Below are 21620 nucleotides of genomic sequence, written 5' to 3' on the forward strand. Positions count from 1 at the left end.
ACTAAAAAAAGTAAAATAACGTGGGACATAAGTCTTAATTCTTCAATGTCTGAGATTGTATGGGTTAGACCATGGTTATACCTATCTGTCGACCTCGAGCCTTTAGTGCTGCTTTGCAGTAGAAACGGTGGGGTGCACGAAAGGAGCCTCCCTGCACGGCGGCAACAATCGGCAAGTACCTTACGCCGATGGGCAATTCTTTCACCGTGATGTATGCATAACAATGTAAGCCTTCGATGCGATAAGAAGAAAAAGTATCAGGACTACCTATTTACAGCCTTTGGAGTCGAAATCCTTGACCTGTGGGTCCTTTCATTTATACAAAATTTTATCTAAAAAAATTAATAGACTGTCTGGGAAACCCTAGAGCCGCCAGCAGTAGAACTCCTTGTGAAAGAGTTCGTCCAGGGTAGTACTGCCACCTTACCTATTTCTGCCGCCAAGCAGTAATGTGAGCATTACTGCGTTCCGGTTTGGAAGGTTAAGGGTGCTAGTGAAATTACGGGCACATCATGTCAACTTATACCTCAGGGTGACGGGCCCAGTGGCAGCGACCGTAGATCTTTAATTCATGCAATTTAATCCTAGTTTTAGTTTCTAATATTTAAACTTTAATTATACCTTACCTGTATATTTTAACTTATTGTCTAATAAGAAGTAGACACAGTTATATAGTAATAGACGAGCGAAAGTCGACGAGAACGAACTACTCGAATCACTTTGTTTTCTTACCTGTCAGTAGCCAAAGGCTGGTAGTACAGTAACCCCTGAGCAGGAGAGTGAGTGAGTCCCACTATGCCATCCATAAGAGTGAACCGTTCTCCATTGATGTCGTATTCGCCGAGGTCGGGATCAGGGTACATCGATGCATGAGTCACACGCCACGCGTTGTCACGACGGCCGTCGTACACGATTACTCCTGGAAAGAGACGTAGTTTAAAAACAAATTATGTGAGTGAAATAATAAAAGTTATTTATATCGAGTTTTTAGGTTTTAGCGATTGAAACTATTTTTTAGAATCTAAATCCCGTATCGTCGGGTAATAATAATAATAATGCATACACTCATGCCCCATAGCCCCACACTATGGAAACCCCGTGTCGCGGGTGTCATGGACACACACATAGACAACCACACATTACATCCAAACTCACGAGAGAAATAAATATTTTTTTTAATTATAACACACACTCAACATAGCCCCGCACTAGGGAAACCCTGTGTCGCTGTTGCCATGGATACACACATAGACATTCATTATTTGTTACATTTATTTCATTCATAGCCTGTAGAAGATGTGTTTATAAACGTTTGCATTAATGTATGAGAAATATATCTGCCACAGCGCATCACCGCTCGCGCGAATGTGTTCAACACCAAAGCACCTCCGACTTTGTACAGTCGAATTTGGCACTTTGCACTTTGTATCACTTTTACCGCAAGGGAACATAGAGGCGAATTTAATCTGTCGTGCTATAGACCCTATTAGTTACCTAGTGATTGTTGTTGAACTCGCAGATAATGGCGCGTTGGCGTTATTTTACGCAAGTAAATACGTAACCTTAACAACATACCAGCTTAATTAAGTCGACATGTTCTAAAAATAATCCTTTTCTCAAACATGCTTGGAAATATTTGCATTACATTCAAAAAACGAACACAAGTTAGTCACTTAGGGACCGTGAGACTTCGTAAGTATTTTACTGTCCACTTTTCTAAACTTTTAAATCTAGATGAGCTATGTAAACAGGCAAAGGAAAAACTAATACAGCCAACTGCCCAGTATTAGTAATAGCTAGAATTGAAAATACCTACGTATACCGCTTACTTAAAAAAAAAACAAAAAGGCGGTAAAATAAAATAAAGTGCTTTGGTCATTGACTTATTTGTAAGTCAATGGCTTTGGTATTCTTTTCTGTTTTTTCGTCTTTTTTGTATTTTAGTCGTGAAAAAAGAATGAGACGAGCGGTAACGAAAATACAGTAATGGATTGTACTTCTCCTAATTTCAAACGAGGTAATACAAACAAAACTTGTTGCCGGCTTGAGCCGGCTTGAGCCGGCATGAGCAAAGCAAGATACATGAAAACTTATGAAACTTCAATCAATAGCAACTAAGGTAAAGTTTGTTAGTATATAATATCGTAATGTGTAACATTGAAAGATATTAGTTCCGATACTGTAAATAAGCATAACAAGCCTTTGTTTGTTTCAGGTTGCTCTAATTTTAGGGATAAACGGTGCATGCAGGAGTACAGAGCTCACGAATATCATCATAAAGGACATAGAAAATCATAAATATATTTATATACTTTTAATATTAATTAATTTTGTTTTTTCTACTTTTTTTATTGTACATCTTCCTCTTTTTAGTTTTTTATTATTTCCTCGCATTGTTTGAGAAAAGCACTATACACGCCTTGGCCGGAATAGGGATTGCTTGACTCGTATTAATACAAGGTACATGTATTTATAATTTTAAAATTTAGTATGTATTGTATAATACATGTAACTCACTCCTCCAGCAATTCCTTACTTCCCGGCCTCTGCAGTAATGTGCTAATAAAACATTGTCATAAAACCGGCTACTCGTCACACTACCGCACGCGGACATGTGGCTACATAAGTACGTACATTTGGACTTGCTAAATTCTGCACGGTCATTGCGCAATGTTACAATTTCTCTGAACAAGTGGGTTTAATTAGCTGCTCGCAAACGCTTACGTCATTTTTGGAGAAAGCACCTTTGTGGTGTTCCGTACCGGAGTTGATAAAACCGAAATGTTACTAGCAACGATTTTGACCTGTCCTTGTGTGAATCATTATAATGATCTTATAGGCTCAAGTCATCATACTTTTAAAATCTAGGAAGGTAATAATAAACAACTATTGTTGCTACTCATAATAGATAACTAAACCCATACATAATTTTCGTTGAATTGTCGTTGCATTATAAAATATTGAAACTTTTCTCTAAGTTTGAATACAGCTTTTTAAGATAGCAAGTAACGATAGGAAGCCTATTTATTTTATTTAGATACCTATTTCCGTAAGGGTGCTGGTGAAATTACAGGCACATGGAACTTGTCAACTTATGTCTCAGGGTGACGGGCGCAGTGGTAGTGCCCCTCAGATCCTTGCGATTTAAAGCTCTGAATGGCACTACAACTGTCATGGACAGGCATGTAGCTCACCATCAAGCGCATGACTCGTTCGTCCCGTCACTTGGCATTATAAAAAAAGGGTAAACGTCATAGAAAAAGAAAAAAATATGTAATGGTCTGAAAGTACCATTATACATATAGCAGTCATTTTGTAGAGGCTTTTTTATTTTTATTACTGTTTTAGTTTCTTGCAGTCGAAGTTATATATTATAGTTATTTCAAAGACCTCAATAGCCGAATAGTTACGTTGTGGACCCTAGACGAAAAGCCCCGAGTTCGATTCTCAAAAGGATCAATCTGGAAAATGAACTTTATTCTGACTTGTATAGTCTTAGGTACTCGTAATAAATGATGAGTCCAGGGAAAGAATGATCAAAGTCACTTGAGGAGAATTTTAGGAAAAACTAATTTTTAAATTGAAAAGCTTTTAAATATTGGTGAAAAAGATACGCATAAATACTACCTGAAATATAAATCCTTGCCTTCATAAATGTATGTAACGCTGTGTAATCCAAATAATTCTTTCCCTGGTCTCTTCAAATGGAATCCCCTAATTTGAGACCAGGAAATTGATGTGGTTCGACGCATTATTGTTAAGATATACTCAGATTTATTCCTTGTCGTCGAAGTGCTACCAACACAGACCACATGTTACCAATGTTTAACTACATTATAAACCTTTGTTATAAACCCTACTTAACATTCGACGTTAAAACCACTCTCTAATGCTCGTGGAGCTAAATGCTTATACCCTTTGCACACTTATTCAACAAGGTTTTTTTTTATTAATGTTTCTTAGTGCTATTATTAACATATACGAATAATGTAAATAAAATACGCAATAAAAATTCTTAGCAAAATATAAAAATATATTTTTTATTTTATTGAGATTTATTTAAATCCGGAAAAATAGTTTCATTTCCTACATGTATTGGATCAAGTGGAAAGTCGATTTTTATTTGCGCAAAATATTTTTTTAATTTGTGGCCGCCGAAACGAACTATACACTTTCAAACAAAAAAGAATTTTCAAAATCGGTCCACAATATCGTGGAGAAATCGATACGTCAATGAACAAGTCAATAAAATTTAAGGATTTTAGGACCGCCACGAGAGTGGCAATTGGTCTACAAGTGACGGAGAAATCTAAAACATACATACAGCTGAACGTATAACCTCCTCCTTTTTTTGAAGTCGGTTAAAAATCACACGTAATATCCCGACGGAACACTGCTTCAAGACCGTAACACACTTTTTTACCTTTATAGGTTGGACAAACGACTATACACGTCGCTGGACTCGAAGCGACGAAACATATACTTATGCCTTAAATTACAACCAGTAATAATTTTACGCCAAGTATCGGCGTAAAAACGCCCCTACGGTCTAAATGTGCATTTAAATAGCCATATCTACTTTCACAAAATTTATATTCAATTGTTTTAGTGAAACTCGCCTGTCTGTGTGTCGAGTTGACCGCTGTGTTCGAGTGGCATGCACACTGGATTTCATGGTGTCGCTATCTCTGAGGTCTCGGGTTCGATCCCCGGCCCGGCCTATGCAGGAAATTAACTTTTCTATATTGTCTCGGTGTTTGTGGTAAATAATAAATAATAACGCACACACTCAATATAGCCTCGCACAAGGGAAACCCTGTGTCGCGGGTGCCATGGACACACATAGACAACTACAAATTACACCCAAACTCACGAGAGAAATAAATGTAGGCCATACAAATATTTCTCCCAAGTCGGGTATCAAACCTGGGACCTCTGCGTGGCAGTCGTTGGTAACCGTTCGTATGGTAACCGTTCAGTCACGGAAGCAGTAAAGTGCGGTAACGTCGTTGTTTCCCATTTCCATAACACAAGTGCTTTAGTCACTTACGTTGGGATCAGAGCTACGCATGTGATGTTATATAATATTTGGTTATTTATTTAAATGTCCTTCTTTACTTTTCAAACAAATCTAATCCTTGAACAGTAAAGTTTGCACGATTATATTAATTTTTAAGGATTTCTTAATGCAAGACTTCAAGTTACAATTGCTTACTTAGCGCCGCTATTATAGTTAATTGTATAATTGAAGCCTCCAATTACACAATTAACTATAATAACCTTAAAAACGCAAATATTTATTGCACCATAAATTAGTATTAGATTAGTTATTCATTAATATTTAAGAATGTTAATAGCGAGTAACCGATTTCTGAAACTACGTACAGTCCCATATCTTTTCTACATAAGTTTTGTTTATAGTACCTTTTATAGTGGCCTTAAAAAAGGCGGTAAAATAGTTTATAGTGCTTTAATATAAAACTGCCTCTGTGGCTGAACAGTTACCATACCGGACTGCCACGCAGAGGTCCCAGGTTTGATTCCCGGGCCGGGTTAAATATTTGCATGGCCTACATTTATTTATCTCGTGAGTTTGGGTGTAATATGTGGATGTCTATGTGTGTGTGTCCATGGCACTCGCGACACAGGGTTTCCCTAGTACGGGGCTATGTTGAGTTTGTGCGTTGTTATAATATTATTTTCTGTTTTTTCGTTTTTTTTGTATTTTCGTCGCGAAATTGAGTTCTAAAGATAAAAAAGATAATGAAAATTTAGTAATAGATGCACCCTCAACACATCATCAGACGTTCGACAAACTCCTATTAATGTGCTTGAAAAAACAATAAATTTTCTTTTAGAAATTGTCCTAACATGCCAAACATTACTTATAGTTCTAATTATTATACACTTTAATTTACACATATATTTATTATACATATATATTCTGTTATACACTTCCTCTCTTTAGTCTTTTATTTCCTCACATTGTTTGATAAAAGCATTACAGATGCCTCGGCGGGAACGGGGATTGCGTGCCTCGTATTAATACTCTCTAAATTTATACTCGTCCAGCATTCTCTTACTTCCTGGCCTCTGCAATAATTTACTTATTATAATTATTAAATATGTATGCATGAGATATAAATTTGAAACAAGTGTGAATGTATGACAGAATCTAAATTGCAAGCACAGTCGTAAATAATTGTCTCATTATTCTATATGACAAATTAGTTAACTACGAAACATATTACAAATAGAAAACAAAAGTACATAATAAAATAATGACTACGCGTTTTAAGTCGTGTCTTGCCGGCGGTGTTTTATTAATGGCATTTTAAACCTTATTATATTAAGCCACCAATATATCGCGACTTAGAATCGCTAACTAATCGCTCGTTTCGTAATTGTGAATATGAATGAGGTGTGCTATTGTATCGAGTTTGCTAATATGCCACTCACATCGTGACATGGTTACCTCGTGCAGATTTTTCTGTGGGAAACCGTGATTATTGGATTATGTTATGTAAGAGATACTTATTTAGACGACCTCAGTGGCAAAATCGTTGCACTGCAGGGACTAAATCAGGTCTTGGGTTCGATTCCCCTTAGGACCAATTTGGGAAAATACCTGCCTAAAGTGGTTTTGCCCTGGTAGTACCCCGGAGTGAATTCCGTAGCCGTCGTCAATAGATTCCAGGTCAGGTAGAGCCTATGAAATTAACTTTTGTTTTTTCTATTAGGAAACAACCACCTGGTTTCAAACTAGAGAAGACCCTATACTCCCTATGAGTACCAGACAAACTACCAGAACACTCAGATCAGAACCACTTTACGGCACAAAAAAGGGTACCGGGATCTCACAAACCTATGCTTAAAATTACGAAGGTCGCGAATAAGTCGAAGAAGCACAACCAACCCTCTTGTTGGTATTTTGGTACAGGGACGGACGAAAATGGAAAAAATAGAATAGTGATATTAATAAAATTTAATATTCCATAGACTGCAATACTTCCAAAAATATTATAGTTCCATGAAAACAAAAACCAAACAAAAGTTGATTGATCCGTAAATGTCGCGACCTGGTGCAATTAACTCATAACATATTATATATGTATATTTTTTTACAATACTAAGTGACGGGGCGAAGAATTCATATCTGTTCATAGCAGTTGCAGTGCCACTCAGAGCTTTAACTCGCAAAGATCAGAGAGACACTACCACTGCGCCTGTCATCCTGAGATATAAGTTGACAAGTCCCATGTACCTGTAACTTCAACAGCACCCTCACCCTTTAAAACCAGAACGCAGAAATGCTCACGTTACTGCATAGGTAAGGTAGCAGTACTTCCCATGACGAACCCTTTCACGAGGAGTTCTACTGTTACTAAATAAAAGAAATTGACAAATATTCTTTTTAACAATATAATTATGTTATATATTTCCACGTTTCGGAAGGAAAAGTGATTGATTAGCTGTTTAAAATGTTTAAAGAGCAATTTATCTGTTCATATATTAGACAATCCGCTTCGGCGAACAACCGATAAATCATTAAATCATGTTATGTATAACTGAAAACAGACAGCAATTATACTGTTGGTTCCGTATACGCATTGCTAATCAATTGGTCTAAGTATTTGCTGTTTTTGTCGACATTTGTGGAAATAGTAAATTATAAAAACATGTATTGCGTCCTCATGTTAATATCCTCATAGACAATCATAGCAACGTGATATTTATTTCCACATTTTAAATACATCAATGCGTCACATTCGAAAGACATCAACGCGGTAATAAATTAAATAACAGTAATTAATGAAAATACGGTAATGAACAGAAATACAGTAATTAATGAAAATACAGTAATGAATGGACTTACAGTAATGATTGGAGATATGATAATGAATGGAAAGGCAAGTTACTATAATCAGCCCATATAAGTATGTCCGTATACATAATACGTGTGTCACACAGGTGGGTATGATTTTACTTGACGTACCTTTTCTAATAGGGTTCCGTAAATTCGGTTTGGGGCTATCTCAATTAGTCGATTTTAATCAAAATTAAAGTGCTTACCCGGAGCGACTGTGTCACTGATGTAGGCGAAGATGTTATCACAGGTGGCGGTTAGACGGTGCGGTGTGGAAGCCCGGGTGTCGTCGAGTACCAGGTTTGTGAGCAGAGAACTTGGCCTGAGCAATTCGCGTGGAAAGTACACACTTCGTACCTGAAATGAATCCAATAGTATAATGTAAACACATTTAAACTGTTAGACTGCCACGCAGAGATCCCGGGCCAAGAGAAATATTTATTCTATAGATATTCTATTATACAAAGATTAATAGAAATAGAAAGAATTATATAATGAACTGACAATAGAATATTAAAATTACCACAAGTATACATTATGTACCACCAGTAATACCTAGTACATATTTTCAATCTAGTACTATTTACTGTATGAAGGTCAACAGGATTTGAATAAGTGTAATTATTCAACTTAACCGATAGTCAGCACGGTTTCAGATGTGCTAACTTATCCTTATTTGTATCGACGATATCTCGGGAAGTTGATAGAGGCCTGCAAGTGGATACAATATATATTGATTTTACCAGCGCCTTCGACACAGTTTCTCACTCAGTGTTATTATCAAAACTTGATATTCGGTTCGCTCTTGGAGTGGTTTAAATGTTACCTGTTAAAAAGACCACAGGTTGTGGTAATGAATGGATTCGATTCCAATACGTATTTATCTAGTTCTGGAGTACCGCAGGGATCACACTTTGGTCCCTTGTTATTTTTAATATTCATAAATGATGTTACGTCACAGATAAGGTACTGCAATGTCTCTATATTTGCTGATAATTTGAAGCTAAGCAAAACTATCAAAACTTTGAGTGATGACTTTTACAGTCGGATTTGGACAATTTGTATATATGGTGTACTACAAATGGTACGTCGCTCAACAACTATAAGTGTTACCACATTAGTTTCACTAGGAAAAGAAGTCCGATCATTACAACATATACACTGCATGGGATGGCTTTGGTAAAGGTGGAGGATATGCGCGACTTAGGTGTTGTGCTTGATTGTAAGTTAAATTTTAACTCTCACGTTGATAAAATAATAAAAAGTGCAGCACGCATTCTGGGCTTCTTGAAAAGAAACTCAAAGGAATTCATCCAGGTGCAGACGAAAAAAGCTCTTTAATATGCCTTGGTGAGTAGTCGCCTAGAATTTACCAGTGTAGCGTGGAGTCCTTCTTATAGCGAACCTTCTCAGCGGATAGAATCCATTCAACATGCATTCACTCGTTACCTGGCATTTACGTCCTCAGGCATTTGTCAGGTTATGGACCTGTTATTTCTATACAACATTATAAATAACAAGACTAAGTGTTCCGATCTTCTCAATAAAATTTATCTTGCTGTACCTTATAACTATCCCAGACAACCAGTACAAAAAGTATTCAATATTCCGAATCACAGGACTAATTTAGGTTTTCATTGTCCCCTGTCCAGGGGATGCCGCGAATATAACGAAATTACTTATAAGGCTCCTTTCATAGATGTTTTCAATAATTCGCCGAATGTTTTGAAAATTAAACTTCTGCATCATTTAAATGTCGTATAGGCTGTTGTAAGCCTCCCGTTTGGATTTATTAACTTGGAATTTATTGTTAATGTTTACATAGTTCTTGGCAAATGTTGTGTATACCTATAATTGGCAAGCATATTTATATTGATACCACTGTTTGTTATGTGTTATGATGGAAATTGTTATATATGTTTTGCTGTTGGTGTACCCTTTTATAAAAAATGAAATAAAATAATTCGATTTGCATTACAAACACTTAATTAAAAATGAATGACAACGACAATTATTTATAATAATCTAGATTGATATATGTATGAGTTGACCTTAGTACGCAACTTTTACATTTTTATTTTATAATAAATAGATGTACGTTTTTTACTTACTAATTACCAATCTTTAGACAGGTACGTAAAATACAATAAAAGCTGAAATATTTAAAACTAAAAATTTTTTCATGATACAAAGTGACGGGACGAACAAGTCGCGGGCCTGGTGGTAAGTGACACGGATAGCCATAACAGTTGCAGTGCCGCACAGCTCTGGATAGCTATGCGAATACTTTGAGTAAGTCTATGATTTTTTTTTTATATTTGTAAAGATTAAGTGCACGGGGACCCCACGGGCCAAAGGTTTCGACTCCAAAGAGTACAAATAGGTAGTCGGAGCCGTGGTCCTGGTATTTATTACTCTTTAGTTTTTCCGATAGCCCAGCTGCGGAACCCTCTTGCTGGTGTGCTGGAGACGGGATAGGGTAGTAGTGTGTCGACACATGTGGCGTCTCACGCCCGTACTATAGTATTTGTTTTCTCTGGAGCTTTTATTTTACGTACAAAACAAAAGGCTTAAGTTTATCCAGAAAGTTCGAACGGCTTAATCGAACACTGAGTTTGAGACTGTGAAGCTTGCCTACACGACCACGGCCTTGTCTGAACGAGTTGCTTTGATCGCTGCTCCAGCGACTGCCAAGCATTCAATTCTAACGGGGCAGATGCCGACCTCTTAGATTTATGCGATTGTTAGGTACACGTTGATAGTTAAACTATTTTTTCACGTCTCATGCCCTGAAAGTACGTCAATATAGCCTTATGCAGCGGGAGTAAAGTGTATCATTTAATCCCTCGGGAATAAAAAGTACTTAGCCATTTAATTTATATCGAGTGACCCGGACAAACTCAAACAGCCAGTACTTGTTTTAGTTTGTGCCAAAAGGTTCAATAAGTGAAAATATAAAGACCGCTAATTGTGGCGTTTCGTTGTGAATGTTGTATTTGTTTATGGTTGGAAAAAAATACACGTTAACAAACTAACGTCCCAAACGTTGCTCTTTACAGTTGGTTTGTTTTAGAAAAAAACAATTACATGCGATTTAGATCCGAAAAAGTAGTTTTATTTCTAAAAATGCAGAAGAATCAAAGGTGGTTGTTACCACCTTTATCTGTGACACAATATATTTATATACGAATGCCCGTCGTTGTCCAATTTTTCTGTCAGCGTTCAACCTTGGTCAACCGCAAATCTCTCCATGACCTAGACATGTCAAAGGTCAGACAGTGATATCTCAGGATAACATATAACCTTAAACAGCTGACTGCTCACACTATCGTGCATATAGCCCTCGTACGGAGTTTCCGCAGGACGCATTGCAGAATTGCAGGATGGTTTGCACACTGCAATTACATTCATAATCCTGCATCATGCGGTGGACGAGAAGGCGGACTGCAATGCAGGATAATGTATGCCCCCTTTTAAGCTTATCGAGGTTTTGTGTAATTGGATACTAATGAAAAATAGTGACCCAAAGTAAAATTTACCGCCTTACTTTCTCAAACTCGTATCTTAAACCATCAAGTTAGTGAAATGCAAAAAATGGATGTATATACACATTTTCACAAGCCAATTTCACATCACATTTCCTTCACGCAGTCTTTTATCTGTCCTTAAGGTAATGCATCCAAATTTACACCCGAGATAAGAAATTTAAAATAAATATTATAAATTTAAAGTTTTGCCATCTCCTGTATAATCACTCTTTATAAGATAACGAGTTTGAGAAAGTAGGCCTTGATCATTGACTTACAATTATATGGACGTCTGGTCCTCGCTAAATAGTGTCCGAACTTATTTTTAAAATCGTATACAGAGCGTCATTCACGCTTTAGTCTTCGTTTGTTCGACTGACAGCGAAGCAAGCAAAATTAGACAGTACTGCGATGACATTATAATTTAAATTCAACGTTTTGGCTTTTTCATATTCCTTGACATGTCACTACGTTTAAATAGGTTGACTTGAGACATTTTTTTCGTGGTTTTTGTATTAGACCCGTCGTCCATTTATTTATAAGTCAATGGCCTTGATATAGCATTTTTTACGTATGTAAGATCATTAAAATTATACAGTAATATTAAATTATGTATTTTTTAGGAGAGTGAATTCTCCCGGCAATGGTATCGAGTATAAAGGTTGGACCTGACACGCAGCCCCGGTTTGGCAAACAGTCGTTTGTTTGTTTTACTGACGTTATAAAAATATAAAACCATATGTAACCACGACTTAAAAAAGTCGTGGTTAGTCGCATATTTTTCTCAGATGGTTATTAATTTTTAACCGACTTCAAAAAAAGGATTCGGAAGAGGAATCGAAAAAGAGGAATTCGACTATGTTTTTTATGTATGTGCGATAACCACGGTATTTGTGCACTGATTTTCATGATTTTTTTTTTGTTGGAAAGAGGGTACCCAATAGTGGTCCCATTTAATTTTGAAGAAAATCATCCACCTCTAAGGGTGGCTATTCACGCATGAAGATTCATTTTTATAAATAGCGCCTAAATTTTATTATAAGGAGCAATTATTTTAATGGTTGATTTTGCTATTCTCTAATTCAAGGCGTTTTTCTCTCTCAATATACCTTGAGTAGGGAGAACCGATTTTTGTTATCTCACGTGTCAAGTTCCGTATAGTGGCGAACTAAGGGATAAATCCGGGTTTGCACACTTTCCGGTAACCGTTTTCAAAAAACTTGGCAAATAGATGTAATTCTACGTACTTTTCTTTTTTTAGTACTCTGTACTGAGATTATTTAGATCACAAACAGAGGCACTCAGAAGCACCACATTATTCGTATACCTAAATATTATTTATGCACATTTAGTAGCAGTAGAACTCCTTATGAAAGAGTTCGTCCAGGTAAGTACCTACCTTACCTATTTTTGTCGCCAAGCTGTGTTATGAACACTACTGTGTTCCGTTTTGGAAGGATAAGATGCTAGTGAAATTACAAGCACAATGAAACTTGTCAATTTATGTCTCAGGGTGACGGGCGCACTGTCAGTGCCTATATGATCTTTGCGATCTTGGCTCTCAGTGACACTGAAACTGTTATGGATAGGCGTGTCGCTTATCATCAGGCGCACGACTAGTTCGTCCCGGCACTTGGTATAATAAAAGACAATTGTCAATATAGCAGTCGACACGGGCTCTGGCCACTCCTATCAGTGCGGTAATATACATGTTGAATAGCATCCCAACAGGTATGGCTCAGAAAATTTTTCAGCCCACCTTACAACATTGACTTGGTTGTGGTACCAGTACATGAAAATATCTAATAGTTCAGAAGGCATACAAATGTCAACAAACTTCCGCTACAAAATATAACGAAAGAAGAATATAACAGCGATATAAATCAATGTTGATGATTTACCTATAAATCACGCCTCACAAGTAAATACGCGTGCGAACGTTGCAACAATTAGAAAATTGCTTCAGAACGGACATGCCATGCCCTTTCTAACAGCAGAACAACGGTACAATACGTTGCTTTACAATCCCTTGAACGGACAATCCTTTCTATGTGGAGACACGCTCCATGAAGTGCACGTAATAGGTCAACTGCATTGTGTTTTCACGTTTTGTTTCGCATTTTAAGAGTCATTCATTGGTGGTTTAATTCCCTGTAGAACCAATTTTAATAATAAATTTAATTTTTGATAATACTCTCCCTGTAATCCCCCAGAAATATAGAGGCATATAGTACTGTTGGTATAACAAAGTCACATGTGATCACACGTCAGAAGAAAGTCATAAAAATATATAATAAAGCTTAGCATCCTTTCCAAGGTGACGCGTTACTTCACACTGGGACAGCCCAATATCTTTCTACATTAGTTTTGATTATAGTGACCCTCCCTACCGACCCTTAGGGTATACGAGAAGATAATAAGAATATAACCTGGACGCGCACAGGAACCTTATAAGTTCAGGTTCTGACCCCAGATCAGCCAGTGAACAGGGTTGTCACAGATCTCCGTCACTTGACTTCATCTGGTTCTCGAGAGGCAATGCCTCGGGTGAGCCGCCCCGGGTACACGTACGGTACGCTGCCTATTTTCCAGAAAGGTACCGGAGCCGTAGGCATGCTCACTTGCCGTTGCGCGTTGCACAACTAACGGTTGCCATCGCTAAGCCGTCGACTCTAAGTCCACTACCGGAGATGCGACAATGCCCGGACATAGGTTCCAACTTAAAGGGCAACTCACGTGCCACACGTGTCTCCTCACTTCAGGCCCTCAACTAGATCGCTACTAAGCGCGCTAGCTGCATACGAGACAGACGCCTCGGCCACATGTTGGGGCGGACAATAATGGGCCTCTCTGCAGCTCACCACAAACCCCAGCGAGTCCATACCCACGTCCGAGGCCACCAGAGACACCCATGCCGTATCACTGGCGGAGGGCTTGGCCCGGAAGCCCGCCGTACCCTGGTCTTGCCGTCGAACCCGTAGTCTCTCCGGAATTCTCTACCTCTCGGGTCGGTAGATAGAAATACACACACCGGACAGTTGCTTCTGCTATACCAGACAAAAGTACGTACGGCAAAGGAATGGAATGCTCTACCGACTCTGTCTGTATTTCCCGAAAAGTACAATTTGGGGCTATTCAAGGCTATAGTGAATACGCATTTTTTTAGGCAAACGCGTCCCATCGTCGTCGGTCACATCGTCGCTTAATATCTGGTTAGATTGTGGCCAAGCGTGTGTCTATTACATATTAAAAAAAGTCCGGTTATGTACGGTGTACTGCTGCCACCTGCGATGTATAGCAGCCGAAAATAAAATAGAATGACTCTGCTGCCACCTCTACCAGCCATCCTATTTTTGCAATATAGGATGGCTCTGCTGAGTACCAACTGACCAACTTGGATTCAATTGACAAGAGCGCCAAGAGGCCTTTATGCGACTCGAACTTAGTAGAGGCGAAGCTGCAGAGCCTTGGACACCGTCATAAAGTTGCCTGCTTTTCGGTATTCTACAGGAGAGTATGCGATGAAATTGCACGATTTAATTCCGCCTTCCCCTTTCCATCACCGGGGGACGAGGCGAAGGCTTAGGTTCCACCCCTATACTGTGGATATTCCAAGGCTTCGCACGAAGCATTATGCTTCCACATTTATATGGCGAACGGCTATGGAGTGGAATTCCCTGCCTGCAGATTAATTCCCTGAGCGTTATAACTTAGGCCTTTCAAGACGAGAGTGAATAGGTATTATTTAGATGTGCATGCTCCATCGTCGGCCTCAACGACAGTTACCCTCAGGTAAGATGGAGGTCAAGTGCGCACTTATGTTATATATAAAAAAATAGAAAAGGTTCTATGAAATTTTATAACCCTCCTATTTGAGTATAAAAAGATTATCGACTAATTTCGTTCGTAGAATCTTTGTTGTTTTTGTAATTTTGTAGTTGCAATTTCACAGATTTTTCTTAGCCCCGCACTAGGGAAACCCTGTATCGTGGGTGCCATAAACACAGACATATACCACCACAAATTACACCCAAACTCACGAGAGAAATAAATTTAGACCATATAAATATTTCTCCCGGCTCGAGAATCAAACCGGGACCACTGCGTCCATCATGGTAACCAATTGACCACGGAGGCAGATGTGGACTAATGACACCAAGTGCGCTATATGTATAAATACCTCAAACTTAACTACTTCCGTGACCGAACGATTACCATGCTGGTCTGTCACGCAGAAGTCTCGGGGGAAATATTTGTATTTGCCTACATTTATTTCTCTCGTGAGTTTTAGTGTAATTTGTCCGTGGCACCCGAGAAACAGGGTTTCTCTAGTGCGGGGCTATGAGTGTGGTGCTTATACAGGGTTATTGGTACAATACTGACAACCTCGCAGAATTTATAATATTGTCATAATAAACAAGGATATATGACATGAACGCGCACGCATGGAAGTACACCTTCCAGCTATTACATGTTTGTGATGACATAAAAATACATAAACAAATCATTCATCTCAGGTCAATCTGCCTTACGAATGAGTAGTATTTCTACACGTCGTCGTGATATAGTTTGCTTACCTATGAAATGAATTTATATTATTCAATAATTGACGGCAAATAAGCCGTAAAGCCCAGTACAAAAGCCTACAACAAGCACGTAAAGAAATTCTTAAGATCTGCTGATTCGGTCTGTAGCTCAGTTGGTAAGAGCGGTGGCCCCGGTGTGGCAACAGACGCTGGTTCTAGTACAGTCAGATCGAAGGGTTCTTTATGAGATCCGCATAGAATGTCTAATGGCATTGGTAAAGAGGGATCTGTATAGAATATCGTAATATTCGAATATGGCAAGTTCTTCTGAGAAGTATGTGCAATAAAGTCTAAATGAAGCTATTGGTGAATAAACATTTGTATCCTAGTAAAATTAGTTTAATTAGCCTGTTACTTACATAATTATTAAATTGAGTTTGTTTCCTAAAATCAAAGGATGACGGAAGAGCGGGACTTCCTCTCACAGGTGGATTACACCTACTAAGAAGTCCCAACCTGATGTAAATACAACTAAAAATCAGAAATAATTTTTTTCACCTCACTAGCTCGGAAAGGCTTTTCTTCTTAGAAATCTTCGCGCAAAAGCGTTTTTACACGCTAGCGTCATCGAGTATTCAACAAATTAAATGACATTTCGTCTCTATTTCTGGTTATACACTCGATGGCTAGCGTGGAAAATGTTTTTGAAATTCGAACCTGACGATGGACGTTGGCGCACCTATTTCTTTTGATGAAAAAAGTAATAATGACACGTTCATTTACATAAATAGTCTACTATAAATCCGTTGGTATATTTCATTCTTATTATTGTTGACATTGTTGACATTAAATTAACAATGATAACTATTCGTGTTTATTAAATTATTTGAATTCGTTGAAGAACTAAAATAATTTCAATAATCACTTAATCACACAAAATAAAAGTACAAGGAAGAATAAAATAATTGTCCTCGCTATAGTGAGGTGAAAAGTTATTTTGCGTCTCGTGTCTTGAAACCCACACTCAGAAAACTATTTTTGAACCATTCGTTTTACTCGTGGTTCAATCTTAGCCTCCTTCGCTTGCTCAGGTTTCAATACAAGCAATCGTATCAAACAACAACTTTGCAGCCTTGCATTACAAATAACTTCTTGATTCAGATGCAGTAAGAATCTTTATTATAGAATCTCATGCACACTACCAAAAACTTGCTCTAAACTTCATACATTGGAGCGAACACTGCATTTTACACAAAAAACTTGTTTTCTGTGCAACCAATAAATGAAATAATTATTAAAATTTTTAAGCAAGTATGGTAAACAATAGTGTTGTTCGATAATACTTGCATATTTGACAACGACATTTTGAAAACAAACTCAAAAAGAATATGTTTTACCCTATGCACTGGGTAATGAGAACAAAGTTTGTTGCCTTGATGCCCTTGAGCTGTCAATGCATACAGACCGAAAGTATTTCAATTAACCAATCCACATCCGTGATATACTCGCGCGTAATTTATTGTCAGGGTCTAATGGTGGGGCAATAGAGTGATTTATTACTCCACCTCTGGACCTATTACGTGTTTGTGCACATGGCGAATTTGCAAGCACAGCATTCCAAGTTTATGTAGAAATTGTAAGACCCGTCGTGAATTTGCTCGAATTGTTCGTTCCGTCACCATAAAAAAATGTTTTATGACGTTTGTTGCCTTACTAAAAGTACCGTGGAAATTGTATATATATAAATATATATATATAAATATCTTAATTTTTATCTCTTCTTACTTCAAAAAAAGAGGAGGTTCTTAATTGACTGTATTTTTTGTATTATAATTACAGGATTACTTCGGATTGTTAAGCCGATTTCGATGTTTTTGTTTTGTTGGAAAGAGGGTATCTCAATATTGGTTCCTTTTAAATTTGAAGAAAATATTCCACCTCTAAGGGTGGCAAACTAGGGGATGAATCTGGTTTCGCACACTTTTTTCTTTACTTTCCTTTTCAACTGCCTACGTGGCCGAACGGTTATCTTGCCGGACTGGCACGCATAGGTCCCAGATTCGATTGCCGGGAGAAATATTTATATCGCCTACAATTAATTCTCTCGTGAGTTTGGGTGTAATTTGTGGTTGTCTACGTGTGTGTGCATGGTACCCACGACACAGGGCTTCTCTAGTGCGGGTCTATGTTGAGTGGGTGCGTTATTATTTGTACGTTACTTTCCGGTAATCGATTTCAACGAAACTTGGCAGATAAATGTTTGGCAAAAAAATTCCACCAACTTTCGATGTTTTTTTTTATAAAGAAGCTATTTTATCACATGTGTTTTTACGTGCCATGAACTCGCTATTAAAGAGTAGAATATCAAAGAAAAAATGCAATGGCAATTGAGTAGTAGCTCGATGGCTAGCCAGTGACAAGCAACTGCTCTTAACTTTTAACAGAATACCAAAAGTACAAAATCCTTCCATTGCATTGACGTTAGTCGATAACGTCAATGCAATGGAAGACACTAAGATGATTTTAAATTAGTAGACTAGGTCGGTGTTATTCGGGATGGGTAACAGTTTGATATTACTAACGTTGCAATGCCACTGAAAGAAACTGTTTTTTTTTTTAATTGCATCTGTAGAATAACTGCGCTTTCGGCTAAAGAGCATTTGTTGAAACAACTTGCCCACCTCATGTATTAAGGTGGTTAAAGTTAAAGGTCTAATACTTCAAAAACTCAATTCAGTTTTACCGCAATAGGATGAATAATAATAGAACGAATACAAACAAACATTCATAGATAATTTTGTACTTTCAATGAATTTCTTATGTGAACTAGACGGGTGCATTATTCAACGCTTTTCTAAATAAACAGCAAAAACTTTTTATACCAACATGATCTGTTTTTTTTTACAAAAAAAGAAACAAAACGCAACAGTAAAAAAACAATGAAAACTATTCATTCATAGGACACAGTTTTTACACGAGTTTGTTTTTAGTTTACATTACATTTTAAGTTTGTTAATTCTTTGTTACCTTTTGTAGCATATCGATTTATAACCCAATGCTCAACGATGAATAATACCAACCATTACTTTGTATCTTTTAATATACAGAAGATTACGAAGCCACATATCACTACACAAAAAGCGAAAACGTTTTTACACCATTGACTTTTATGTATTTCATGATTTTTAATATGTTATTGATATTTTGGGTTACCAGATATTCATTGTAAGTTTGTAGAAACAATAGTCATTATTAAATAAGTAACGCACACACTTATAACCCCGTTCTAGACAAACCCTGTGTCGTGATTGCCATGGACACACACATAGGCAACCACACATTACACCCGCACTCACGAGAGAAATAAATGTAGGCCATGAAAATACTTCTCCCGGGCCGGGAATCGAACCCGGGACCTCTGCGTGGCAGTTTGTCGTGGTACTCATTCGACCACAGAGGCAGTTAAAATAGTTAGCCTGTATATAGTCCCACTGTTGGGCAAAAAGCTTCCTCTCACAATGAGAGGGCTGGGACTGTGGGAACTTCACACACATCATTAAATTGATGTGCAGATGTGTGCAGATGTTTTCCTTCGCTGAGAAGCCCATGACAAATTTGAAATTGTATTTCGCACATAAATTCCGAAAAACTTACAAGTGCAAGCCCGGATTTGAACCTACAGTCGAGCGAAGACCTGCCATCTTACCTTACGTGAGAGGTGTTACAGACAAGATCGGAAGAGTCCTCAGGCGTGCATTTATCAAGACCTATTTCAAGCCCCTGAGGAAGATTTCTCAGTTCCTGAGACCCGTGAAATGTAACATCCCCTTACAGGATGCAGGAGTTTACAAGTTTGACTGTGAGTGCGGTCTCTCTTACATTGGACAAACAAAGCGAAGTATTTGTACCCGCGTCAAAGAACATATAGCTGATGTCAAACACCGTCGCGTAAACAAGTCTGCAGTCCGCGAGCATGTCATGGATAAACCTACACATTCAATGAAGTTTGAACAACCCCAGGTCCTTGCAAAAGAAGTCCGTTATCTACCCAGGATGCTGCAAGAGGTCATTGAAATTAAAAAAACATCCTAATTTCAACAGGGAAGATGGTTTCTCCGTACCACCAGTTTGGGATCCAGTATTTCCTCTAATGAAACATCCCAAACAGACATAAGACTGCAGTAATATGTTTTAGTTTATTCTAATTTTCTATTAATAATTAATAATAAATTAAACTTAATAAAAATTCATTCAATAAAATAATTTGTAAAACTTAATGTAGCGTAAATTGGCATGTTTTCTTTGTAAAATTAAAAATAAGGTATTTAATTAATATCTATTGTAACTATAGTGAAAAAACAGGGTGGTTTGCATTAATATTAGACATAACTGGTTGAAGACTGTACCACCTCAGTCAACCGTGACCATGGGACCTGTAAAGGGCTCGAAACGTCGGTTTGTTTGAAAAAACAAATATGTATACGCGATTTAAATCCGGAAAAATAGTTTCATTTCCTAAATTTTAAGTAATCATCTTATAGGAAACTATTTATATTGCATACAAACGCCGTTTTCAATTATTTTCTCTTACACTGTTAATGGCTGTCAAAACAAGAAGTGAAATTAAAACTTGCTATTATTGTTTAAAACAATGATTATTATACATATTCTCATTGGTTTAAAGTAATTTATTCTAACTAATCTTACAACAACATAAAAATGCTTTGATTCTCTTGAATTGCTTTGATTTGGTTAAAGTAAGTAAAATTATCTGAACAAATCTCAAAAAAACACTTTTTTTATTCCCAATTCAGAACCTTTTTATACATAATATTTATTCAAGTGTTAAATAACATTTTAGATAATAACATTGGTCTATACAGACCGTGTTAGGTAGACATTTCCGCTTCCTACAACTCTAAATAAATTCACTAGCTGCAAAACAATTCGTTGCTCAACTAGGAATCTGGTTATTCAACCTTTCACTCTGTTGTTGGGTTGTTGTGCTGCCAGAGCTCATAATACTTGGGAATAACTTCCTTAACCTAATATGGAGAAAAACGCATGCCATACATGCTTTTACTACTCGTTTAGAAATAAAATTTGTTTACAGAATACATAATTGTAGAGAAATGGCGTAATCACATTATAATAATAATACAATAAATATAGCTAATTAGCATGGTTTAGTAGCAGTAGAGCTTCTTGTGAAAGAGTACGTCCAGGGAAGTACTGCCACCTTACCTATTTCTGCCGCTAAGCAATAATTTTAGCATTACTACGTTCCGGTTTTGAAAATGTAACAACGACGGTACCACAAACACCCAGACAATATAGAAAAGTTAGCTTTTTCTACATTGACCCGGCTGGAGATCGAACCGTGGACGTCAGGGATGACCGACATCATGGAAAGCGATGTTCAGTAGACTTCCTTGTAAAAGAGTTCGTCCAGAGAGGTACTCCCACCTTACCTACTTCTGCAGCCTAGCAGTAATGTCAGCATTACTGTGTTATGGTTTTGAAGGGTAAGGGTGCTGTGTTGGTGAAATTACAAGCACATGGAACTTATCAACTTAAGTGTCAGGGTGACGGGCGCAATGCTCCTTAGATCTTTGTGATTTAAAGGACTGAGTGGCACTGCAACTGTTATGGAAAATCATGTCGCTTACCACCAGGCGCACGAGTTGTTAGTTTTTCTAC

At 37.5% G+C, this 21620-nt stretch overlaps 1 protein-coding gene across 1 annotated transcript in view; it reads right to left on the reverse strand.

Annotated features, from left to right (window-relative positions):
* Positions 1 to 727: 727 nt before the first annotated feature.
* LOC113228684 (major royal jelly protein 1-like) overlaps positions 728 to 21620 on the reverse strand; it is a gene marked incomplete at its 5' end in the record, with an annotated part of 34744 nt that continues 13851 nt past the window's right edge. Inside the window, 2 exons of the mRNA XM_026462039.1 lie at positions 728 to 919; positions 8074 to 8224. Coding sequence (XP_026317824.1) covers positions 729 to 919; positions 8074 to 8224 — 342 coding nt within the window. The remainder of the gene's footprint in view (positions 920 to 8073; positions 8225 to 21620) is intronic.

This window comes from Hyposmocoma kahamanoa, unplaced genomic scaffold, assembly GCF_003589595.1.
Source record: "Hyposmocoma kahamanoa isolate Upper Pololo Valley unplaced genomic scaffold, ASM358959v1 236, whole genome shotgun sequence".
NCBI classification, from domain to species: Eukaryota; Metazoa; Arthropoda; class Insecta; order Lepidoptera; family Cosmopterigidae; genus Hyposmocoma; species Hyposmocoma kahamanoa.